The sequence below is a fragment of the Pinus tabuliformis genome, chromosome 5_2 (assembly GCF_031772625.1).
Source record: "Pinus tabuliformis cultivar Carrire ecotype Pingquan chromosome 5_2, CPIR1, whole genome shotgun sequence".
Taxonomy (NCBI): domain Eukaryota; kingdom Viridiplantae; phylum Streptophyta; class Pinopsida; order Pinales; family Pinaceae; genus Pinus; species Pinus tabuliformis.
The window spans coordinates 889,773,792-889,800,886 of NC_142306.1; the positions used below are offsets into that span (position 1 = coordinate 889,773,792).

The 27,095-nt window shown below is 40.3% G+C and overlaps 1 protein-coding gene across 3 annotated transcripts in view; it reads right to left on the reverse strand.

Annotated features, from left to right (window-relative positions):
- The window catches only part of UGP3 (UDP-glucose pyrophosphorylase 3), a 216,475-nt gene extending 191,661 nt beyond the window's left edge, over positions 1-24,814 (reverse strand). For 2 of the 3 annotated variants that reach the window (XM_089437166.1, XM_089437165.1), the window contains exons 1-3: positions 23,814-24,814; positions 22,040-22,220; positions 21,756-21,905 (exon numbers count right to left, since the gene is read on the reverse strand). In XM_089437166.1, the coding sequence (XP_089293292.1) occupies positions 21,756-21,905; positions 22,040-22,220; positions 23,814-24,553 (1,071 nt within the window). In that variant the 5' untranslated portion in view covers positions 24,554-24,814. The remainder of the gene's footprint in view (positions 1-21,755; positions 21,906-22,039; positions 22,221-23,813) is intronic. The other variant, XM_089437167.1, reaches the window with a different exon arrangement.
- Between the last annotated feature and the right edge of the window lie 2,281 nt (positions 24,815-27,095).

Genomic DNA, 27,095 nt, shown 5'->3' on the forward strand with positions numbered 1-27,095 from the left:
AACCCCGTCAAGGATGATGCTCTTGGCCCTCGCCATTGCCTCCTCGTACCTGTCGTTCTCAATTGGGTCAACTGGGATTGCTATCATCTTCAAGGCAAAGTGCTTGAGACGATTCCTGTCTAGAACGGACAAGATTCTGACCTTCCAGACTACGAAGTTTGAGGCTTCGTCCAGTCTGTCCTGGTCTCTTACCCGATTCACTACCATTTCACTACTCCTCTACTTCCCTTCTGGAAGTTCTCGGTGTGACTCCCTCTGAGCCTCGATTTCCCTTCTGGAAACCCCTCTGCCAATGTCGAGATGCCCCCACTCTAATCGTTAGTGCAGCTGCACCACTTGATCTACATTTATTGGCTAGAAATCCTCGGCAACAACTCCCTACTCCTTGGTCTTACCCTGTTAGGTAATGTTCTGACCACAGTACCCCACCAGCTTCACTCCGCAATTTACCCACAGCCTCCTATGCCTTAGAAAACTAAAGGTTAAAGCTTCTAGGCTCTGCTCAATCTCTGCACCAGCAAAATCCGCACCTCCTGGCCATGGGCGTCAATCCCTCCTGACTAAGAAAGATGATCGAGCACCGCATAGGTCACATCTGCTCCTTTCTGCCACTGCACTGATCCTTCTCCCGGCTCAAACTTGATGACGCAAGCACTGGATCACCCCTTCCTTGTTGCTTTTCCATTAGGAACAGCTTCTGTCACTCGGGACAATTGTTTCTACTACTACTGCTCTGCTCGGATGATGCCCTCAGTTCTCCTGTGATCTGCAACCTCGCTCTGATACCATGTTGGAATTTCTAAGTCTAACTATTAGAAATCCTTCATGTACTTTCTGATTTATTTCTGCCTACTTGTTCTGTTTAATTAACAAGTTATTTACCATGTAAATACTGAAAATAAATACAAGTACATGCTCAACACATTACAGATCATCAACTGAAGGAAAAACAAGCACACAAGTGACACCATTGTTTTTGGACTAATGTCCCCAGAAAAACCCAATGCGAGAAAACTGATGCAGCTATCTAAGGGTTTTATTATTAAGCATTTTCATAATACAATTTGGGTGCCAAATTGGCTCACCCAACAGAGAATGATCTCGGTAGTAGTACCTCTCAGTCGGAGACAGATATTCCGGCTAAAACCCCGGATGAACAATCCCACAGCTCTCAGCTCCAATCTGCCCCACGAAATCTCCAACGTCTACCTCTAGGGACTGCGTCAGCCTCTACTATCTAGAGTCTCTGCGTCACCCACGCTGGCTCTCTTTGGCACTGCGCAGCTCCTGGTTGCCTCTGCATGGGCCCTGACTAGCTCTGCGTGGCCTCTAGCTGGCTCTGCGTCCCTCTCTCCCGACTTCTGCGCTGATGCTCCCGGTACCCTCTCTGCCTCTCTGCTTCTGTATTCACTGCCCCTCAACTACAACTCTGATCACTCCTTCGATTTCCTCAGCAAGCCCTGCCCCAGAAAATCAAATTCTTGATCAACTCGGTCTGTTCTCTAAGTGACCCTCAAGCCTCCTCTTATACTTTTCTTGTTGACAATTCAACAACCAAGATTAAGTCCCTAATCAACGACTAAGATTAACTCTGGCTTGATCCATGACTTTTGGACCCTTCTAACACAGTTTTATATTAATTCACATTAATATTTTATTTTCTCTAAGTTTAGACTTAGGGACTCCATTAAAAATATTAATTATTTTAATATCTTCCAAACTGTTTAGAATCTGCCCAAACCATTTTTGGGTATTGGAGATCTCATCCGCTTTAGCCTGTCGACCAATTTTTGTGGCTAGAGCAAATCCGATGCTACCCCAAATCAATAGATGGTTTAAGTTTTATCATTCACGCTTGAACATTTTTACAAGCCAAGTCACTTTGAAAGATCTTAGATCAAGTCCAGATCAAGCACATTTCCAGAGGCATTGCGAATAGCCAGGATCGAGTTTTACAGTTGCAAATGCGGATTGCACGAAATTTGTGTGATTACAGGAAGTGCGAATTCCTGTAGTCAAATTACAGGAAAGACGAATTGCAGGAAAGGGCGGATTCTTGTAATTACAGGAAGTTGGAATTATTGGGAAAGCAATTTGTGGGATAGCTAAGTGAATTGTTGGAAAAGGGCCGAGATCACTTGCAGAGGGAGATCATGAGGTTTTCAAGGTGCTTTTGTTAGCTGGTAGAAGAGATTATTTTATTTTCTCCCGAGGGCTTCAGCAGAATTGAGGGATCAAGATAGGTTGGATGGTGCATCAAACTTTGGTGTTTGGAGAATCCAGTGCCTTCTTATTTTAGAAAAGCATGGATTGAAGTAGTTTAATACGACACATATTGTTGTGCCAACAAATCCTATCGTGTTGCATGAGTACCAGAAAGATGATGCCAAGGCTAGGCATATTATTCTAGATGGGGTCAAGGACCACATAGTTCCACTATCATGTCCCCTTTTTTATTTTCCTCTATGGTATAGCCAGGGTGGATTTCCAGGGCATGGGATGGCCAGATCAAGGAAGCAAGATTAAGTCATCAGGGGTCTCAGGGGAGTTTTGAGGAGTTTTTTTATGGGATCCAATGGCATTCAATTGGCATATTCCATCATCTACACAACTTGCCTTCCGTTTTGTTGCATTCCGACAACTTTGAAAAAACGGGGTTATTATTGGGCCTAACTTAATTAATTACGCTTGAGGTGGCATTCTGGGAGGATCATCTGATGGAATGCCTCAATGTAATAGCTCGTTGGAACCAGAACAAGAATATCTACATGAAGGGATGCTGACAAGTGATTTCTAGTGGTCGAATAGAGTATGGCGGGTGATTTACCATTTTCCGAGATTAAAAATTACTTTAATTAGTCATTTAATTAAAAAGGGGAAAAATAATTAATTGGAGGAAAAATGCCAAAGTGACATAAGTGAAATAAAATTAAATTAAAAAGTCACTTAAGATAAAGTCAAGGGAGGAGTTTCTATAATAATAATAAAATAAGATGTTTCTACAGGCTTAGAGATCTATATATGGAGTTTTTAAAGAGGAGGAGGAGTGTAATGTTCCAAATGGAAAAATACAATAGATAACAGAAGCAAAGAACTAGCTACAACTATAAATTTCAAGCATGCACAGCTATACACAAATAAACACTGAAATGTGGGCAAAAACTCTGAGTACAATAATTGTGATTAGAGAAACATGGGCTTGCTATAGCAAGAAAGGCCAAACCAAGGTGAAAAATCAATGGCACCACGTACCGGAAAAGCTCCCAGAAGAAACTGCGCCCTACCTGGTGTAAACTATTGCTACAACGGGAAACAGCTCTGTATTTGACCCCTGAAAAGTGCCCAGAAATTTCTGCAATTTTTGTTGGAGTCTCCCCACATAAAACCCAAAAAAACCAAGAAAGGGTTTTGGAAAATTCTACTGACCACTCGAGACCCAAAATTTAAGCTCACTCCTCCTAACTCATTGCTAAATAATCCTATTATTTTCGGGCACCAAAATGTCTCCAAAAATTATGCAAAAGTAGGAGCGGACTCCTTGAGGCTAGTCCAGCAAAACCCAGAAGTCATTTTGGCTAATTCCGACCTCCCAGAATTACCCAAATTTGGTGCTACGCCCTCCTTGACAGTTTCTGTGTCCCCCACAATTCAAATTGTTGGATATGTCACCAATTCCTTCTCAATTAGTTGTAGGATTGCCATGCAAATTTCCTCCGGAAGATGTGAGTCAAATTCCTTCCAAAACCCACCACAAATAAGATGGATCCAACCCCAAAAATTTTGCCCAGTAATAATTTTGCGCAGACCATAAAATGGTGAGTTTGGCTCTCTTAGAAGAAACAACTCCCAGCCCCAAAATTCTCCACAAATGTTGGTCCACCCTCAATGAAATTTCTCCTAAATTCGCTGGCCAGAATTCCCCTTGAAACTCCCTCAACTCATTGGTTCGATTTTTCTCCCTGCGTCCTCCTGGAAGTTTGTTAATTTTAGGTATGTTCTATGCTTAGAGCAATTTATTTCAATTTTCACAGTTAGCTCCATATCTTTTCTAGATTAGCAATCACATCAGCATTAAAGTAAACTGCAGATAGGACATAAACATAAATCGCAGAAAACAAGCCAAGAGAAGAGGACACAAGATGTGACGCTAGCCAGGGACAAACCCCAATGTGGGGAACCCTTGATCAATTCTTCTTATATGTTCTTCAATAGTTCAGCAGAGAGAGAGAGAGAGATAGTACATTTACAACAGAAGTCAACACTTTGAGTTATCTAGATAAGAGCATAGATCATCTCTAAGAAGATGATACATGAGATCTGTTGAAGACATGCTCCTTCAACTAATTCTCCAAGGTGACTCCTTCACTTATCGTTGTGCTGCATTTCGCCATCATGCTGCACCTCACCGCGCTACACCATGCTGCACCCATCATCACTACGTTGCATCTCATCACGCTTCATTAATCATGATTGTACCCATCACTGTACTGCATTATGTGCCATTGCTGCACCATGTTGCCATCCTGACCTATGTGTTTGATGCACCTTGCTTGCTTGTTGTCCCTTGCTTTCTTGTTGTCCCTAGCATGCTTGTCCCTAGCATGCTTGTTGTTGCATGCTAGTTGTCCCTTGCATGCTAGCTATAACATTGCATGCTTGGTGTATTTGCTGCTAAGTACCATACAACTGTCGCAATGTTAGTTAGTTGTCCCTTGCATGCTACTCTCCTTCGGAGACATGTTTTCGCTGTTTCGGCAGTTCCCGATAGTTCTGGCAGTTCCGGCTGTTCCCGGCAATTTCGGCAGTTCCGGTTGTTCCCAGCAGTTCCAGCAGTCTCGGCAGTTCCGGCTTTTCCAGCAGTTTCGGCTTTTTCGGCAGTTCCAGCTTTTCTGGCTTTTCCGGCAGTTCCGGCTTTTCTGGCTTTTCTGGTAGTTCCAGCTTTTCTGACATTTCTGACTTTTCCGGCAGTTCTGGTTTTTCCGGCTTTTCTGGCAGTTCCGGCGTTTCGGGCATTTCCGGCTTTTCCGACAGTTCCGGATTTTCCGACTTTTCCGGCAATTCCGGCTTTTCCGGCAGTTCCGAATTTTCCGGCTTTTCCGGCAGTTTCGGCTTTTCCGGCAGTTCCGACTTTCTACCCTCTGGATCAAGGCAACGTTATTCCTTAGGATCTCTCCTCCTACTAAAACCCAAAGACAAGTAGAGAGAGGAAGAGGTCCCAAGTGTGTTGAAATGACTTGAAGGCCACCTCTATTTATACTAAAACGTTGAGCACATGTGGGGTTTATTTGGTTGCTGGCCAACCTTGACGAATTGTCTTATAACGCAAATAAATTCATAACTCCATGAATATTTATCGGAATCGGATGATCTTTAGATCAATCCTACACCTCTCGATGAGAGGGATCCAAGAAAAATATCAACTGCCATAAATAAGATGACCCACATGGAGTTTGGCCCTAGTTGCCAATTTTAACACTCCCTCTCAACTAGGGAGAACTCCATCCATTGATCCATATGTCCGACTGTACTATCTCTGCCATCAGTGCCCTGCACTGCTCTGCTCTACTCTGATCTGCTGAGCTCTGCTCTGCCTTGCTCTGTTTTGATTAGCTGAGCTCTGCTCTGCTGAACCATGAAGAAGAAGAATTGATCGAGAATGTCTCATACCATTCTCTACTGACCCGAAGTCAGTTTCATCTGAAGAGAGTGTGTCACATCACTCTTACTGACCCGAAGTCAGTTTTATTGATCCCAGATCAATATCACAAGAGTGTCTCAAACCACTCATACTGATCCCAGATCAGTTTCATTGATCCCAAATCAATGTCACAAGAGAGTGTCTCAAACCACTCATACTGATCCCAAATCAGTTTCATTGATCCCAGATCAATGGAGGTCATCCTAGCATAGGGAGTACGGTAGATACAGCGATGCGTCCATCGATAGTACTACTATGGTCCCTATCCTCATTTCCCTGCTCATTGATCAGATGAGAGGTACTTCCCATGAGTCCCAAACTGCATGGGTAGGATGCCTCGACAGGAGAACTAATCATCCTATCCACAAGAGAACGAATCATCCTGTCAGTGGATGCCACGGAGAACTAATCATCCTGTTCACAGCGCACCACCAGGGGAGGGTGAGTCGCCCTGTGGTCGTATGTTGCTCCAGTAAGTACCCCAAGCCCCCCAGAGCTCCCAGAGCTCAATGCATAGAACATGTAGGACCCTTATAAGAAGGTATCTCAACCATAGTTTTAAAATTCGGCCGATTCGAAATGGAAACGGCCGAGTTGATCCGTTTCATTGCCCAAAAATGTGACTCGGTGGAGGAAACGGTTCAGTAGGCCGAGTCAGCCATGACTCGGCCAACTCGGCCGTTTCTGTATTGACTCGACCGAGTCATAACCAGTGGCTTGTAACCCCATCAAAACAACGATTTGACATTTTTTTAATGACATTTTGAAGTGTTTGCTGATTGGTTTGAACTCCAATGTGTTTTATGAATTAGTTAAATGTTATTTGGGGTCCATTTCCCCCTCCCAAACCCTATTTAACACACTCAAATGCTCTCTACTATTGATATGCTATTCAAATTTCATGGTAATGTTAAATTCTTAAAATAAAAGTGACATTCTCCTTAATCTTCATTTTCATCCTTTTACTTAAATTTTTAACATTACCATGAAATGACTCAGGATGTTTGAGAGTGGTTTCGACCTCATTGGATTTCATATGGAGAAAGTAGAATTTTAGATTTCATTCAAAATCCAGCAGACTTATTAGTTTTTCAGGATTTCAGGATTGGAGGATTGCAATGTTTCCATTGAATTTTGTCATGTATTAGGGTATGGAACTCGTATTTAATCAAGAGCACCAATCCCTCTATGTACCTTGATGTTAGTGACATTGATTGTCGAACTCCTCTGGGATTCGCTCCCAAACCAGGAGCTTCTGAAAATGTCGCTCCCGCTCCCGTTTTCGCTCCTGCTCCCAAGTAACACAAAGAAGAGAAACCGTTTGGATCAAAAACGGTTAAATGATCTAGTTTATGTCCAATACAACCTCCGGCTCAGACAAAACCATTTGCTGAACAAAAGACTTGATTCAAATCCCATTGTGTTGGAAGACATTGATCCAACATCAGATTGGGTAGTGGAGAGTCGTCCAGCAGAGTTTGATCCTGATGAGGATCTTGATTTAGATTTAGATATTGAGACATTAGTTGAACTTGAACATGCTGTTTAGTTGAATGCAGATCCCAATCCACCAGCCTCAGTCTCACAGCCAGCAAGGACTCCAGTTGTAGGTGCTTCCTCTGCTCAGCCACAACAGAACCGCAACCGCATATCTACTGTACCTCAACTTGCATCTGCTGCAGTTGCACAGCCTGCTAGCGGTACCACTTCTACAGCTGCAATTGGAGATGATGATGATGAGGAGGAGCCATGGGGCCCCCTATCTGACTCTGATGATGATCCAGAGATTGATCGACATGATCTTGGCTCCTCTGGCAGTAGCTACTAGTCAGTAGCTGTAGTACTAGTACTGGAGTCTGGTCACAGTTTACTTTTGTTGTAGAGGCCATTTCTAGCCTCCTTGGTTATGTGTTTTTTGTTTTGAGTCTTTGATCATGTATGACAATTGACTATGTATTGCCATTGGGTACCATTTTGATATAATGGATTGGTTCATGAGCCTACTTTGATCATATGTTGTCTTCCATCTATATTATAATGCTGTGTGTTTGGAAACATGAATGAAAATCTTTAAAATTATGTTTAAAATCTTTAAAATTATGTTTTTTTATAAAAAAATAAATATTTAATGTATTTTTTACAACAACTGAGTCACTGAAATCGAGCCAGCCGAGTCATTACTGTTTCGGAGTCGGAGTCGATCCTCGGACGAGTCGAAGTCGGAGTCGGAGTTTTAAAACTATGATCTCAACAACTCCAAGTCGTTCAGGAAAGTCACAGATTTGACCTTTCCCCGGGGCTTTGACAAAATGTTTGCGACCTGTACATCAGCCTCAATGTCATGGAGCCTCCTTGCTCATCGACTTACCATATCGCAGATAAGGCAATATTTGATGTCTATCTACTGGAGCAATCATCGAATACAGGATTCCTCAATAATCGAATCCCCCCTCTGGTTGTCATAGAGAATCACAGTGGTATTCATCATGTGTACAAACAGCTCACTTAAGAGCTTCTGCAACCATGTAGCTTCACACGAGATCATACTCGTAGCTATGTATTCGGTCTCGGCGGTGCTTATAGCGACCGACTTCTGCTTCCTGCTCATCGAAGCAGAATCCAAAGAGAACCAGCACTGAGAAGTGCTCTAGTGATTCTCCACACTGCCTGCCCAGTCAGCATTCGAATAATCATGCAGTTTCATATTTCCGGCAGTGTATCTCAATCCATGAGAGATTGTGCCCTGAAGATATCTCAGAAGATTCTTGGCACCAATCCAGTGAGGCTCAACCAAATATGGGCTCACCATGCTAACTGCAAAACATATATCCGGACAGAAGTTCACCAAGAACATCAACGCGAATGAGTTTATGAAACTTAGAGGCATTTTCCAAATCTGGTCCGACATCACTACCATATAACTTCTGAAAGTTAAGATCCTCAAGGTAGTCACAGGCTTGCAGTTTATCATTCCACATCCAGAATCCAACTCCCTCTTACTTCTACAAATGAGAGGGTCTGCACTTGTCAAAAATAGGTTGTCCTCATAAGGTGCTGGTATGAGAGGTCTATCATCCACAACCTTCAAACAATGGTTTGGATCGGCTTCACTCTTAGTGAATCTCAGCTTCATCTGACAGCTATCAATCCTCTCATACTACGCTTGGGGAATTTTGCTTCAAGCCATAGAGGGCTTTCTTCCACCTGTATACATGAGATTCCTGATCATGAATCTCAAACTCCTCGGGTTGTTCCAAACCTGTGGACCTGTTGCATGAGGGGAATGGTCCCCTTATAAGATTTTCCTTCGGTACATCTCAGACATGTACCTTCATGCTCTTTTTGAATTCAGGCATCCCTGTCACCATCTGACTCACAGACCTCCGGTGCTATGTGTCAATGGACATGGTCCCCAGTGGACTTCCTGCAACTTGATACAACCCTGAACTCAAAAACATCTTTGAAAATTCTATTTTCAAACACGTACATTTCCATCAATGAATGCCACCCTGAAACCTTTGACTTCCATTGCCGAAATGGACACCAGGTTCTTCTTGCGATCAAGTACATAAAAGAGATTCTGTAAATGAATCGATTTACCCTCATTCAATTGACGGGTAACATTTTCTACACCCTTTCCGGGATAGGTGGCATCGACTCCAAGTATAATCCCACGATTGTTTCCATCTCTACCAAATTAGAGAGAGCATCCTTCTATCTGATGAAGTGCCTTGAAGCACTACAATCAATAAGCTAGATTCCCAAAGAATCTGAAGGAGAGGGCCAATACAAGATAACGCTTCTTTATCTTATCAGAAACAATATTTGATTCTTCATACCTGGGGTTCCTTGCTTTCAATGAAGAGTTGGCCATTTCCTTGATGACCTGCATTACCTGTCATTCTTTTGATCATTGAAGATGTCCCTGGAATGATTGTTATCATAATCAAGTGATGCATCCCTGCCGTTCGAACACTCCTTCGCATAATGGTCGAACTAGTTATCTGCCTTTCCTTCCACCCTGAGATCCGGTCTTCCAATGAAGTGATCTTTAGGTAGGCCATATTCCGCTGCGCCATTCTGATAATATTCTCTGCTTCGACTTCACCCTTGGTGAATTTGAAGAGGGATGAGGAATCCACTGATCCTTTTGTCCTTTCCCAACTGTCTTCAGTGATTGCTCTTTCACTCTTGCTTGGGCATTGTCTTCACCTCAGCTCTGATACCATGTTAATTTTAGGTATGTTCTATGCTTAGAGCAATTTATTTCAATTTTCACAGTTAGCTCCATATCTTTTCCAGATTAGCAATCACATCAACATTAAAGTAAACTGCAGATAGAACATAAACATAAATAGCAGAAGACAAGCCAAGACAAGAGGACACAAGATGTGGCGCTAGCCAGGGACAAACCCCAATGTGAGGAAACCCTTGATCAATTCTTCTTATATGTTCTTCAATAGTTCAGCAGAGAGAGAGAGAGATAGTACGTTTATAACAGAAGTCAACACTTTGACTTATCTAGATAAGAGCATATATCATCTCTAAGAAGATGATACATGAGATCAGTTGAAGACATGCTCCCTCAACTAATTCTCCAAGGTGACTCCTTCACCTATCGTTGTGTTGCATTTCGTCATCATGCTGCACCTCACTGCGCTACACCATGCTACACCCATCATCACTATGCGGCATCTCATCACGCTTCATTAATCATGACTGTACCCATCACTGTACTGCATTATGTGCCATTGTTGCACCATGTTGCCATCCTAACCTATGTGTTGGTTGCACCTTGCTTGCTTGTTGTCCCTTGCTTGCCTGTTGTCCCTAGCATGCTTGTTGTCCTTAGCATGCTTGTTGTCCTTAGCATGCTTGTTGTTGCATGCTAGTTGTCCCTTGCATGCTAGCTGTAACATTGCATGCTTGGTGTATTTGTTGCTAAGTACCATACAACTGTCCCAATATTAGTTAGTTGTCCCTTGCATGCTGCTCTTCTTTGGAGACAAAAGCTCTAGCTATTTCGGCAGTTCCCGACAGTTCTGGCAGTTTCAATTGTTCCCAGCAGTTTCGGCAGTTCTGGTTGTTCCTAGCAGTTCGGGTAGTTTCGGCTTTTCCGGCAATTCCAGCTTTTCCGGCAGTTCCGGCTTTTCCAACAGTTTCGGCTTTTCCGGCAGTTCCGGCTTTTCCGACTTTTTTGGCAGTTTCGACTTTTCTGGCTTTTCCAGTAGTTCCGGCTTTTCCGACTTTTCCAGCAGTTCCGGCTTTTCCGGCAGTTCCGTCTTTTCTGGCAGTTCCGTCTTTTCTAGCAGTTCAAGCATTTCCAGCTTTTCCGGTAGTTCCAGCGTTTCCAGCAGTTCTGGCTTTCCGACAGTTCCGGCTTTTCCAACTTTTCCGGCTTTTCCGGCAGTTCCAACTTTTCTGGCAGTTCCGTCTTTTCCGGCAGTTCCAGCTTTTCCGACAGTTCCACTTTTCTGGCAGTTCCGGCTTTTCTGGCATTTCCGGCTTTTCCAGCTTTTCCAGCATTTCCGACTTTTCCGACAGTTTTGGCTTTTCAGGCAATTCTGGCTTTCTACCCTCTGGATCAGTGCAACATTATTCCTTAGGATCTCTCCTCCTACTAAACGCAAAGACAAGTACAGAGAGGAATAGATCCCAAGTGTGTTGAAATGACTTGAAGGCCACCTCTATTTATATTAAAACGTTGAACACATGTGGGGTTCATTTGGTTGCTGGCCGACCTTGACGAATTATCTTATAACGCAAATAAATTCATAACTCCATGAATACTTATCGGAATCGGATGATCTTTAGATTAATCCTACACCTCTCGATGAGAGAGATCCAAGAAAAATATTGGCTGCCATAAATAAGATGACCCACATGGAGTTTGCCCTAGTTGCCAATTTTAACAAAGTTCGAACTAACTAAAGCAAGAGTTGATGTGTCCTATTAACTCCAGCAAATCTCTCCCCACTAAGTTCCAAAATACTCTCCCAGGGTGACACTCAAAGTTCACCAAAGGTAGTGGTAGAATTCCTGCTTGGAATTCCTTGTGCTAAACAGCACTGGTTTACTTGGCTAAACAGCTTAAGAAAATTTGTGTTCAAAAGTTAGATAGTCAAAAGATGCCAAAATGGAGGCCACTTCTCCTACTTATAGTTGTGCTCCTTTTCTCTGCTTGTGGGCTACACCACTCGATCTCTTTGCCTCTTCCCTCTTCCCTTCAATTCGATTTCCTCAAGGAGTGTGAATTTCCTCATGGAGCGGTCCCCACATCCCACTATGTGATTAATCTTCCCTCTTGTCTAATGTTTGGGGCCTCCCCTACCACACAAAATTAAACTAATTATTTTGCACCCACTTTTCCTAAGTTTGGACCCAGAAGTTTATCCATCCAAAATTTGCAAAATTTGAGAAAGGCACTTAGCATATTTTTATTGGAAGGGATATTACAAGGAGATCATTTGGGACACCTTGGATTTGAGCATTTGTCTTTGTTGAGAGTTGGAGAACCCAGTTCCCAATTGCTATAGCCCTAGGACAGAAACCCTTGGGTATGAGTATTGGGCAAAAACCCAACGCTCCTTGAGGAGACTTCATCCGGGAGTTTCATAAAGCTTCAGTGATATTGGAGTGAGGACCACTCAAATAATCAGCTTGGGCATCATCATCAGTTATTTTTGTGGAGGCCAACTTCAGCGGGCAGAAAACTATTTTGTGGCCATCTTATCTCAGCTAACTCTAGCTATTGTATTGGCATATTATATCTTTATTAATAAAATTGAGTTTGCAGTATTTCTTATGAGTTTGCAACATTTCTGGGTTCCATAATGTAAATCTGTTTCTGTTGTCGTAATCTCATGGTGCATGTTCTGCTACTATTTGGAGAAATTTAGGGTAAAATCTTGGTTAAGCAATTTTCTGGGAAATTTTTAATTTTGGAACATCACATCCACATTTAGCGGAAGAAGATACAGCCAAGAAGATGTGGGATGCCATCAATAAACTTTTCCAGGATAAAAATATGAATCAGAAAATGATCCTAAGAGAGAAGCTCAAAAGCACTAAAAAAATAAGGGAGAAAACATTGTCAGTTATCTCACCCACATTAGGACAGTCAAAAGAGATAGCAGCCATTAGAGAGAAGGTCGAGGACGAAGAGCTTGTGAGAACACCCCTAAACGGTTTTTAGAAATAGTGGGATGCTTTCATGCAAGTGGTTAGTGGAAGATCTTATTTTCCTAGTTGGGAACGCTTGTGGAATGACTTCACACAGGAGGAGCTTCAACTGAGCCTTGTGAAAGGAAACAGTGGTACGTGCAACAGTTCCGAGCAGAAGAGAGATGACAACAAGAATGTTGCTCTTATGAACAAGGGCAAGGCAAAGAAGGGATCCAGCAAAGGGTCCAACTCCAAGGAGGAAAAGAAGGACATGTCAAAGATCAAGTGCTATGGCTGTCACAAGTTTGGCCATTACCGCAGTGATTGCCCGCACAAGAAGAAAGGTGACAAGAAGGGCGAGAAGGAGGAAGTGACAATCGCAAATGAGCTTTCTAGACGGATGGAGGATGAGTTTGCACTCATCGCTTACAGCGGTAATACGGGAGAGTTGTGGCATAGTGAAATGGGCCTTAGGGTACTCAAGGAGATAGGTGTTCCAGATGTGAGCACAGAGCACGATGATGTCCAACGTAGAACACCTTCCTCGCTAAAAGGGAGTGTTGGTTGATGCAGCTCGAACAAATGTTTTAGTCTCAGGTGGTGTTAGTGAGGCTAGGAACAAAAGGGCGAAAAATATCTCCAAGCCCAAGTTATTCTTTTGAATGTAAATGTCTTAATTGAATTAATCAATCAGTTTTTCATTATTTTCCTACAGTTTAACTTAGGGAAATAGATTAATAATTAATTATTTAGTAATAATTTAGACATGGTCGATTTTCCTCTAGAGACTTCTAGTAAAGTTTCTAAGTGAACTTACCTATCAGTTAGATCATTTCAGATCTAGATCTTGGTCGTTGATTTCTCAACAAGAGATTATAAAGGAAATTGATGGGCAGCCTTGGAGATCAATTCATTGCAGTGAAGAGGGCACAGTGATAGCGTGGGGTTTTGACACCAGTGAAGATTTCAACAGTAATTGAAGTAGTAAATATTTCTATAGTTCTCTTTCATCAGTATTCTTCTAGTTTCCGAAATCTGGAGGAAGAATTCTCCCAAAGTTATGGGAAAATTATAAGGATGGAAATTTATCTTTTTGTTTAGAAACCTTAGCAAATCTTACTAGTTCCTAATATGTAAATTATAAAATGTTTGGCAATATTTTTGTTAACATATTCAATTTTCTAATGATTTTATCTAGTGTTTATAAAATTTTAGGTGATTTTTAAGATTAAAAAAATTTACAGTATAAAATTTGGGTGAATCGTTTTAAGAAAAAATGGAAATTGGCGAATCTTTTTTTTGGAAAAACCATGGAAAATTAGCCCACTTGCGAATATTAGCCCCTAAAATTTTCCTCTCAGATATTCTGCAGACAAAGAGGCCAAGATTGCCAGGAGGAGGTCGTACCAGATTACCAGGAGGAGGCCATACAAGTTGTCAATTTAGCAGTTTGAGATTTCCAATTGCAGAGTGAATTGCAGGAAAAGGCAAATTGCAAGAATTCACAGTGTGAATTGCAAGAGAGGTTGTGTCAGGTTACAAAGGGAGGTCGTAAGCCTTCTAGTGGTCAGATCAACCTGTGGAGGTGAAGGGATATTTTGCCTTTGTAAAAAATTGTTGAAGATTAATAACAAAACCCTCAGATCTGAAGAATTTGTTTTCCCTTCTGGATTTTTCCAAGGACGTTTTGTCCGAAAATATTGTGTCCATTTTGTGATTGGTTTTCTATCAAAGTTTTCACAGTTTTGCTTAATTGGTGAAATTTGCAATTTTGTTATATTCATAATTTACAATTAATAATATGTTCGGACAAATAGTCTGTTTAAAAATAGGAGAATAATAACCAAATTAACAACAATAGAATTTTTCACTGGAACAACTGAAAAAGGAAGTATAATAAAATTTATGGATGATTAACACAACAAAGATTAATGACTTATCCTATAAGGCTTTAATGGAGTCTTCTAAGGCAAAAAATTAAATATATGGAATGCACTATCAGAGTTTCCTTACAAGCTTCTAAGAAAACAATTTTCCATCCAATAATGGAGCAAGATTTCAACATAAGTTAAGCATTTAGTCATGGCATAATTAAAAACCTTACTTCATACATATTGTGTCTGCAAAATCTAACAGACTTTGGAGAGGGAAACCCTACAAGGCGTAAACTAGACCAAGAGACAACAATCGGGTAGTGGCCCACTATCACCACAACCAAGACCCCCTACTCTTTACGAATTTTCACCAATGGGAGGTGTCTCAATATGTGATAAAGGTGACCTATGGATGGTATTCTAGGTGGAATGTGTTAGGTGACTTGTCTAGGACCTTTACAAGAAATACACAACAATGGTTCAAGACTCCAAATGGTGGCAATTCGCTTTCTATGTACAGGCCTAAAGCTACAAGAACAAGACCTAGGGTTTGAGTAATTTGTGGAGTGATGGAATATCCCAAAGTCAAGGCCAAGAGAAAAGGTTTCCAATGATATATATTAGCAAAATCAATGCTCATGAAACCTTCAAGAAACCCCCAACTTGAAGTAACACAAGAAACCCCCAACTTGAAGTAACACAAACTAGAGATTTCTTCTTCAGGCAACAAGTAGGGCAAGAAAGTTTATGGATGAAATTGAAGTGGTTGCCCACCAAAAGGATAGATTTAGTGGTAAATACTATCCTCTTGATGTTTAGGCTCTCCAATCCCCAAAACTCACCTTGCCTAGGGATCCGCACCAAGATCTAATTTGCAAGCTTGGCCTTAAAGGGGCCGAAAATAGAGAGAGGAAATATGGAATGAGTGTTTGATCACTAACCAAGTAGACCAGTCCCTTGTTCCTTGAGAGAACGAAGACTAGAATGAGATAGATTAGCCAACAAGTTTCTACGGAAGCTGAAATTTTGATGCCCTAGCAACAAGATTTCAAGCATTTACCTATGCAATGCAGAAATGGATTTTTCATGGCAGAGCTATCAAGAGTTCACCACTGGGACATTTATCTACATCTCTTGTACGAGTGACGCATGCAATAATTCATCTAGATAGCCATCAATTTATCTTTAACAATTTTAGGGCACAATTTAGCATAACCTAGAATCGATCATTCCATACTTTAGATATAAGGAAATAAATATTCAACAATTAGGGGTACTTACAAGAAAACATGCAAAGATTCCATCCATTTAACCATAGAATAGCTCCAAAGATGAGCAAAATTAGTTGTACATATCAAAATGCATCTGCATCGTCCAAATCTTCCACAAAAGAATAAGTCTGAATTCAACTAACTAGGCCGAAAATCCAAAGAGATGTGATGATCAATGACAAATGAATACCTTTATTTATATGAGGAGGTTGAATTCTAATTTAGCCTATTAGCCCCTCAAATGAATAAAATAACAGGCAAATACTAGCCTAGGTCACAAGCCGACCTTGTAGCCTTTGAAAAACATAACAAACCTCCACATGTGAGGGCCAAAATGTTGACGCCATGTTAGCGTAGGCCCTTCTAGGGCTAACGTTGAGGGTTATGAGTGCCATCATGAGTGTAGAAGCCATCTAAAATCAATCTCTAGGGGTTGGCCCCTAGATCTCTAACAATCTCCCTTTGTGGATCCCAATTTTGTCTTCTGGGGCACACAAATGGTCTCATGGATCTCCAAGTGGCCATAATGTATGTCTCTACTCCAACATTGAGGATTCTAAAGGTGTTGGTAGCCCTCCCATGTCTCAATGTGTGAGACCATCCTCATATGGGTCCTCAATTGGCTGCCATCCATCTGATCAATGCTAAGTCGACTGGGGGCATGTCAGTCCAAGTGCATCATCCCATAAGGGTCAACAATGTGGGGCAAAGCACTGGAACATTGTGGTGCTGGAGGTGTCCACATATGTAAGTGATGTTCTACAACTGTCTGGAGTCCCATGGCTCTCAAGATCTCGCCTATAAGTGTCAATATGTTCCTCTGGAGGACCTAGAACCTAGTTAAGTTGCCCAAACATATAAATGGAACCACCTGTCAATTACACACAATATCCAGTGTTGCAACATTCACCATTAGGTACATTTAATCATTATTGCATCTAAGTGAACCAAGCCTGAAAATAATGGGCAAACTAACACTTCATACAAGGCTTCCCTTCCAACATTGGGGTTTTGGTCACATAATAATGTTACCTCCCTAGGTAGTAGTGGTTAACAGATGACCCTATTAGGTGTTCCCAACCCCCAATGGGAGGTGATATATCCTTGCCACTTGGTCCAACCTTCAATCGATAGGTGTCATGTGAATAATGATGGAACAAAGGGGAGAAGAATTCATGGCCAAGTGCCATGGTCAAAGGGACCAACCTGATGGGAATCCTCATCCTGGGTGTATAGATGTAACGAGGGAGCAATTGTGGATGCATGAGTTACCAACTCGACCTTAGTTTTTCCACCCTTCTTATGCCTTTTACTTTTTCTTGATTTTTCTTTGTATTACTGCTCATAGCTCAAGGAATGAGAGCTTGCTTTATATGATGTATAGTAGTTGTTTACCGCTTTGATGATGGGGCATATTATCGCCCATCAAGGGTTGGGACATGCAAGGCCTCCTTGTCTTAGATGAGATAAGGCAACGTTGGTCAATAACTGGGTGATAACCCTATGAGTGAGGTACATCTCATACTTGAAGGAGGCCTTAAGGAGACACCAGCGTAGGAGAGGATAGGAGATCGAACTTTTTGGAGGCCTAGTTCGTCGAGAAAATGATGCCCTAGGTGACCCAACTTGGCTAGACCTTGGAAAAGGTGAAAAAGAGTTTGATTTTAGGTGACCACCTCTTGGTAGATCAGTGCCTTAGTCTTGGGAGAATGGAGTCTATGATAAATATGAATGAGGGCCTTTGGTTCTTAGTCAAGGAGGCCTCAAGACTACTTTGCTAGCCTTCTAGGTCAAAGAGAAGCAATCTTGCAGCCTTTATGCTTCGATGTGCAAAAGGTAATGGCTTATCTAGATAAATTCGTTGATAGAATTATCCCTAGAAGATTTCATTCAAATTACATGGCCCATACATTGAGAGATGCTATATAGAGACAAAATTCCACAATTTAAGCAGTAAATGCATGCAGCAATTAGCCCTAAAAATAGCAAAAATCCCAATCCAATGTATATGACAAAGTAAAACAAGAATAGCATTAAAGGCATGTACTTACATGTAATAGAACATATCCAACCATCCACAATTTCACAATAGAGAAGCTCCAAGATAAGATAAACCAAATCCACACAACAAAATTCATCCATAAAGCTCCAATTCATCCTCCAAAAAAAAGGTGCGAAATTCTCAAGAGAGAGAAGAGATCCAATCCAAAGTGATGATGAGAACATGAACTCATCTCACTGTATGTATACACTAATGAGGAGTTCGAATTAGTCCCATTGGCCTACATAAGCCCCAAAAATAAAATAATGTGCTAATATTTTAACTTTTGGTGACAAGCCCACCAAACTAGCTCACAAATGAAAGAATATGCCTCTTAAGAGGTTAAATGGTGAATAATACATGTCGTAGAGCCCTCTAAAAGGCCTGTCTATGGATGCCATAATGAAGAATAGGGCCCTCAAAAGTGACGGACAAGGGGTTGGCACCTTGTTCTCCAAACAATAAACCTATGGTGCTCCCAATGGGTGTGGGGGCACAATAATAACCTCATGGGTCTCCAAATGAGTCGAAGATGTTTGTAGATCGTCTACAAGGGCTCTAATGATGGTGTAGGAGATGCCACATCATCCTACAAGTCCTGGGTCAGCTGCCAAGTGCATGGTACATCTGTGAGGCCAGTTGGGCAAAGGTAATCCAGGTGCATCTTCCTCGTCCAATGGGAGTATCTCGAGCATCTTTGACCATCCTCGAGGGTCCATGGAGTGATGTCTACTGCTGTGGAGGCCCATGGCTCTCAACACAAACCTTACATGTGCCAATGTAGCTCTCTGGAGAATTAGGACCCTGTATAGAGAGACCAAAACCAAGATGGAGACCATCTGCAATCCTGCATAAGATTCAATATGTCCCCTAGCCTTCCAATACAACAAGTCATTATAGAAATCGAGTAAATGAGCTTACCAACCATGGACCACGGGTGGGGACTTCATAATGGCCTGCCCTTCCATAATGGGCTTCGGGATGTGCCAATGTTTCCTAACTCCAAATGGGGTGAACAAAGTATCCTATTAGGTGGTTTCTACTTCTAAAGGGGATAATATGTTCAAGGTACATCCTTTAAAAGGTGGTGGCATGTAACAGATAGGTGAATGAAGTAGGGGATGAGAAGGGGCAGCCCTGAGCCACATGTTGAGAGTACAAGGGTATCTAATAAAAGGGAAGCCCGCACTTGGGTTTATAATGTATAGGAGAGAGCAATCGTAGTACATGAGGTGCTCGAGCCTTGATTTTTCCACCCTTCTTTATATGCCTTTTGCCTTTTTATGATTTTCTTTGATTAATTGCTCGCAGCTCAAGGAGTAAGAGCATGATGCATAAGATATAGCAGTGAATACGCCCTTTTAAGGTAGGGCAGTTCATTGCCCACCAGGGGTTGGGTCAATCATGGGTTCCTATATGATGAAGGAGGCTCATAGAACCTATAGGAACCAGGGTGATGGTCATGATGATGGGGTAGAGCTCAATGTTGCACGACGCGTACTCGTATAAGACTCGTCACGGCATTGACTCGTCGACTCGTATAAGACCCGGGAACGACCCTTATAAGACTCGTCAAAATACAAAAAAAACATTAAAATATGGTAAATTTTCAGCACAAAAGGGACTAGAGATTACATTCATAGTGATGAAACTAGGTCAAAGGGACTAGAGATTACATTCTTCACCACTAAAGATGAAACTAGGTCAAAGGGACTAGAGATTACATTCTTCAAAATAAGCACATACAAGGGGCCCTGCAGAAGCAAAAATAAGATGAGGGGCTACCACCAAATCCACCACAACAGGAAATGAAAAAAGTTCATAAACTGTCAAACTTCACCAAGCAGGAGAAAGATAAAGCAATGATGAAGTTTAGAGAGAAGATGTTGATACAGAGAAATAAAAGGTGGTGGTGCAGAGAAATAAAGCCCATTGGCTGGTAGATACAAGTGCATTACTATACAAATCTAAAAAGAATTATAACGAAAAGAAAGTGACGATCTTTGGTCAAAATTCAGGGGGGTTTCAAGGACTATGGACATGGATGGCACATATAAGGTGAATAACTATATGCTTTTAGAACAGATGCACAGTAAAGTCACCCAGTCAATCAGCCATGGAGACCTTGATTCACAAGGGTAGAGCTGCAAAGAAGCCATTGGTAGTGGTTGGATGTGTACCTCAAGGAAGTAAAGATTTGAAACAGCTAGAGGGTATAAGTCTAATTGGAGTGCAACAGATAGATCACCTCATTTCCAAAAAAATAAAAAATAAAAATAAAAACTGAACTTGTTGTGCCTTTTGAGGCTCGACAGGTTCTATACGGGTCCTATAGAATACCCGCAGGTCTTATACGGGTAAACGGGTTCTATAATATACCAGTCGAGTCTTAGTCTTAAACACGAGTTCTATGCGAGTGACCCTCGGTATAGAACCCGCCAAGACCCGCGGGTACTCGCGGGTCTAATATGGGTCATGCTTCACTGGTAGAGCTAATGTATTGGCTTTTGCCCACGTACTAAATGTGTTTGTCCTGGCCATCTTTTGCATTTTGTGGTACATTTTCCTGTTGAATGTGGTCAAATATGCTTTTGTCTTTATTTTTAGTTGCATCAACCTTCAGGCATCATTCCAGACCTGACCCAAGATGTGGGCAAGGGAAAGGGGCAAGCTAACCCTAAGTGGGCCCAATGGAGGACTGTGGACCAAGTGGGAGAAATGATGGATGGGGTAATAATGCATGGAAAGGGAGTAATATAAGCAGATAAGGGAGCAAGACCAAGCAACCAAAATCGGGGTTTCCCGTGAAAGCCATCCCCAAAGTCAAATGGTCAGTAAAAGAGATCCCACAAGGCTAGAATCCAAGGTTAATATCCAAAAGAGGTCTAGGAGACAAGAGCACAGAGCTAACCCATTCTTTCCGCCAAATCCCCCCATTAAACCATGCCCATAAGTGTCCATAATAAGCAAACTACAATACTCAATTACCAAATGACAAGGCATACCTTTAGGTTCGGGAGGCATACCTTCAAACATACAATCATGGTAGATGGGCAAGTGGCCACATGGCTGGCTCAGGGGGGGGAGAAATGGCACAATGAGCTAGCTAGTGGCTGCAAGGGGTTGTTGGCTGCGAGCTGAGGACCATCTTGGGAAAAAAAATCTCCTAGGGATATCAACAACAAAATGGTGGGTAACAGTACTCTTGGTAAATCAAATTCTTCAAGGCTCAAGAAAATATCAACAGTTGTATCATGATGAGTGCAAACATGTCACCAGCAAGATTTGAACTTGGGTGGAAAGGATAAACCAACCAAGCTAGTCCCAATTGACAATGGTAGTAGCCCTAGCTTGTTTGGTAAATCTATGTTTAATTATGACAAAATTGACCTCTTATAAAGAATAAATCTTAGTATCTTTTACTTTGTTTATGTTTAATGACATAGCATATCCCAACTAGCCTATATAATCTAAATAGGCCTTGGGTTGTTACAATTTAGCAAGGAGATTTCTTCAAATACATTTTTCCTTTTACAACACTATTCTAGATTAAGTGCGAGCATCACCTTAACATTAATTTTGTGTGATCAAATATAAGTCGTTCTTTCCCATGCATAACCAAACTAAGCTTTTCAAAAGTGCAAAATTTAAAGAAATCTCATTTCATGCCAGTTGGAGACAATTAAGCATCTATGGAAAAGTAATACCTGCAAATCTCTAACAAGTCCTTCCAACAAAGTTCGACCACAAAAAGGAAGCATTGCCACAGGAAGACAATGACCTGTTTCTTTGTCAACCAATCCAAGCCTATCTCCAGAACCTCCAAGAGGATAAATTTCTCCCATTGTTGGTAATCCCTAAGAAGAGTAAAACCGAATGTTCTAAGCGGCCATCCTTACAGTCTGATTCATCCACAATTTAATGTTTATGTTCAAAAGTGCTTCCAAGTTATTTGCATGTCCAGTTTCCAAAACATTAAAACTTAGCTAACCTCAATGCCCCAAATTGCAGCTTGAGCCGCATACTCTTTGTCCTTTGCAAGATCTGGGCCACTAGGAACATAAAATTCCTTTATTGAGTCTACATCAGAAAATTCTTGATGGAATTGACCACTTGGAGAACGCACTTCGTTTTTTGAAGCTAAAATAAGTTCCAAAATTGCAACTTGATACCTGCATCATGAAAGTTTTAAATATATAATCAAATCCATAAAATGAGTTATAATCAAATATAAATATGCCTAACTTACCAGGATCTAAAAAAACAAAAAGAAATGGTTTTTACTACGACATTAGAACTATATGGATGTCAAAATACACAAGGAAGCACTCTTAACTTATTTCAGTTTTTTGTTAAAATAATATACATTGCTATTACTTATACCAAAGCTTCCTCGGACGTTATCCTCAAAACACCCTTTCTATGAATTAGTTTTAGCAACGTTTTCATAACTTTGATTTTATGAGTTTAGGACCTTTCAAAGGGCCAAGTCTTCAGAAAATCAATTCTCTCTATTGCCATTAGCACTTGGGCTACCTTCACATCTTACGCCAATTGGTTTGGTTTAGTTAGCATTCTCGCAAGCTTTTAATAGCTTCGGTCATTATTGCTTGATTCGGTCTTATTGCTTGATTTTAATAGATCGAGGCAGCAGATTGCTACTTGGCATACAGATCTATCTAGCTCAAATTTCTAGGTGTTGGGTTTCCCGGGTAAAAAGCTATGTCAAAATTTAATGTGCTTGACTTCTATTTCCACTATCTGTTAAAAGCTCAGCAGTATCTGTGCATGCAGTCAGATTTGAGTTTTCTCCTACTATTAAAATCTGGGTATAAAAAATTATTGGCATATTAAATCATTTTGTTGGGTTTTGAAAAATTAACACCAACCATATGAAGGCCTTGGATCGACACATGCAGAGGATTGAGGAACATATGGGCCTCCCACCCAGCCTTCGAAGTTTTTTTTAGCCGTGGCAAGAAGCCAATAGTTGGAGACCTCCGACTCATCCTAGTCCTCATGAGTTTTTTCTGTTTCAATGGTCTACTTTTTTGATTTTTTGTTTATCAAGATGTATTAGCTATTTGGTCAAATAGTATTAGTTTTTGGAATACAACCTCATTCTTTGTTGGTTTATCTCTTGAACATCTTGTTTAGATGATTAAGAGTTGATGGTTTTGCCACTAGTCTGGTCTGGTTTCCCTAATTGCAGGCCAAGGTATTTATATCAATTTAAATATTAAATATAAATTTTTACCTTCCCAAACCAAAAAAAGACTAAATATAGCTAAAGACTTTAGTTGTAACGGCATATCTAAGAATTATATGCATCTGCATTTAAAAAATAATCTTTAAAAAGACTTAGTCTATCCGTGGTTGCATTTATGCATTATACAGGAACGTTTTTGGGTTTGGTGTTCGTTTTCCATGCCAAAATTGGGATTAGTCTCGATATGGGAGGGAAAGTAATCTACCCGTAAGCAAAATTATGCTAATATTGAATTATATTAATAACTGAAAAAGTTCATATATAACTACATAAAGGATTATAGTTAAGAGGTCATAGGTAGCTCCATTTGAGCTTTATCCTTTAAAGATAAAGTGACCCATTAAAAGATTATAAGATGTAGCTCCATTTAAAAATTATACTTTAAAATGATACTCTTGCTGCATCTAAAGATTATACGTGAACATAGTAAAACTAGTCGTTTAAGAAAAATCTGACAAGGAATTCAGCTTGTTAAAGATTGGATTAGAACCCGTACCCGACAATTCCTCCTATGCAGTCGTAAAACGTTTCCAATTCCTCAAGCATCAAAAGAAGTCTTCCAAAAGAGAGGGAGATTTCATCGTTCCCAGCCTTACTTGGTCCGGTATCACCGTTACCAGGTCTTAAATCTAAATAACGCTGGTCTTTAGCAGAATCGCCAGACTTATCCCACTTCTCGATCATGTCGAGCAAAATATAAAAAGCATTCTTGAGAGGACTTGAACTCCGGACCGGTTCCCCTTTCGATTCCAGCCAAGACGGTTCTACAGACAACACATGTTCTTGTCCTATGGCTATGAGGCACTTGAGCAGAAAAATCCGACGCTCTCCTAGTCCGTCGAAAGCCAGCGGATAATTGACTCTTCTGTTTCCATTGTGGAAAGACTTCACTCGCTGTTGACGATCGAGCACTTCAATTTTGTCGTGGAGAGACCCCACGGCGCAGAGGCTGGACCGTAAGATCTTTAAATTGTGGATTTCTTCTTCTAAATTCGACGGCGAGCAGGCGGAGTTCTCAGAGGTGAAACCAGTAGGCACCGTCGAGATTGCTTTGACGACTCCGAATATGGAAGAACGATTTCTAATGCAATAACTTGTGGGGATTCTTCGTTCTAGGGCCGAGCTCCCGCAGTAGAATGTCAGTACAGGTGGCTTAAAGCCGGTTTCAGCTCCATGAGAGGACTTCTGACGGCCGAACACATTTCCGAGGGCCGGCACCTTGCTGCAAGAAGCCATGGCCAATAAGAGACCGAATCAAGCAATAATGTCTGTCAGTAATTTTCATAACTAGGAGGCTTGAGAGGATTTAAAAGTATAATAAGGAGCGAGTGAGCATCGACGAGGGAAATATGCAGGCGAATAACGAGAATATGCCTGCCCGGATTCTTTTTCGAACCATCGTCACCAGCCACTCCTCTGCCAGCTTGCTTTATCCTTCTCCTTGAGATCGGGTGAGTTCAAATGGCATGACCACTCGCGACACAACTCCCACAGTAAAGGAACTAAAGGTAAGTAATGGTTTAACAGTGTGTGGGAGTTTATTTTTATGTTTAAAATATAAAATTAAATTTTTATTTTAATATGTGTGGTGTGTTTATGTTGGAATGAAATTGTGAAAAAAAAAAAAATAATAATAATAATAATAATAATAATAATAATAATAATAATAGTAGTTTCTTAATTATAATTAATTATAAATACTATGTATACCGTTAAGATTTAAATTTAAAAAATATTATCAAAGAATATTTGTTAATTTTTTTGTATTTAATAAAACCATTCTAAAATTACCTTATATATTTATATTTATATTTATATATATATATATAAAAGTTAGGTTTTTAATCTAATTTACAATTTTTAAGTATCAAATTATACCTTTGAACTAATTAATAACGTAAACATCATCTAAAATTATTTCATTTATATATATTTTAAGGTATGGTCTCTGATGATAACTAACTTTCTCTCAATTATCAAATTGACTTTTTGACTCTGGTTCTTAAGTCAAAATTAGCCACCGTTGGTCAAGATAGCCATTGGAGGCTCTGCTCAGACTATTTAACATGTGAAGCTGGATCTCTTTCTTCAACTTGTCCTGACGATGAACCACACTGGTTGGTTCCAAACGCGTCGACAAAGGTCTCTCTATATGTGATTTAAGCCGAAGTTCTACTCATAACTATTATGGATCACAGAAGCCTCAATTCAACAAATATAAATTTATTTTTTTTAATATTAAAAGATTTTAGTTAATGGTATCCTAATTCCATTGACTTTCATTAGTCATTTAACTATTGTCTTTCTTACTTACATGGTATCCTCATTATTGGTTTTTATTAGTCATTTAACTTATATGTAGAATACTTGGTATATATTAAAAAGTAATTAAGAATAATAGCATGATGCTTTATTGGTGGATGTTAATGCAAGAGATTATATTTATTTGGAAGTTTGACCCATTTATGTGAGATAAAATTAAATTTTTAATATTTATTTAGAAATGATAATAGTGATGTTTTTTAATATAATAGTTGGTTCGCTGTGATTGATTATTTTTTTAGTTTTTTTTAGTTTTTTTTTCATTGATATATTCAAAAATAAATAAATAGTTTGAGGATATTATTATTGATATCGTGATGTGATATTTATTTTTATTTTTATTTTTATGGTTGTATTTTTTAACATAAGTTAAAAACAATTGAAGGTGGTGCTGACATATTTGATTCGTTGATGGTTATGTGCCAGATTATGTTTATCTGTTTGGTTTTTTTTATCTTCGCATTAAAATTTATATATAAACTTATATATGATATAAATTTAAATTTTTAATATATATTAAAAATAAAGTAAAGGTGATGTAAAAGATCTTATCTCAAGTGTTTTGGTGAAAAATTAGTTTACTAAAATTCAAGTCTCTCGAGACATGTTGTAACTCACCCATTTATACCATTTATGAAATAGTTATATGGTCTAATAGTGACAATCGATCTTTAGAAGTCACCAATCTAGTGTGATGTTAGATTAATTTTTTGCTTATATTAAAATGTAATTAAACATAGTGGTCCTTCTTAACATAATGGTTTGCAGTCCCCCACGGCGAGTGAACATGCATAGTGATAACAAGACAAGTCAAGAAGGGTCTGGAGAGGACTGTTGGTTAGGTAAATCCCCTCTGCGGACAGAGGCGATCCCACTAGCTTAAAACAGAACTAGCCACAATCACTCCACGCTGCCACGCAAGTTCCTGGTTGTACATTAAAGGTGAATTAAGAAGACCAACCTGGAATCCAACGCTATAGTCGAAGCAGAGTTGGTGTTCCCGCTCCCTCGCTCCGGCAGGTCACAATCCTTGCGATCCTTGCAAACGGACACCTGCACATGCAAAGGAAGAAACAGATACAAGCATAAAATCCACCAAGGCACAACTATATTTCAGTCAGAAACGAAATAAATCAACATCACTATAATAGACAATGAGATTGGAACTATAATAACAGTCGTTCATTAATTAATAATAGACAGGAAAAGTTACAACCAAGGTTCTGACGTTGAACCTTTCCTCTGGCTGGGCGAGCAGCTATATGCCTTGCAATAGACTTCCTCTCTCTCGGACTCCCGGCAGCATAACCTCTCTAGCATTACTCCAACAACTCAAGAACTCAAAACTACAGCACTTCGGAACTCATAAACTTGGAACTAGCTTGTCTAATGCATGAGGACAGGCTTTTATAGATGAAGAAGGGAGAAAGATTCAATGCACCAGGACACCCATTAT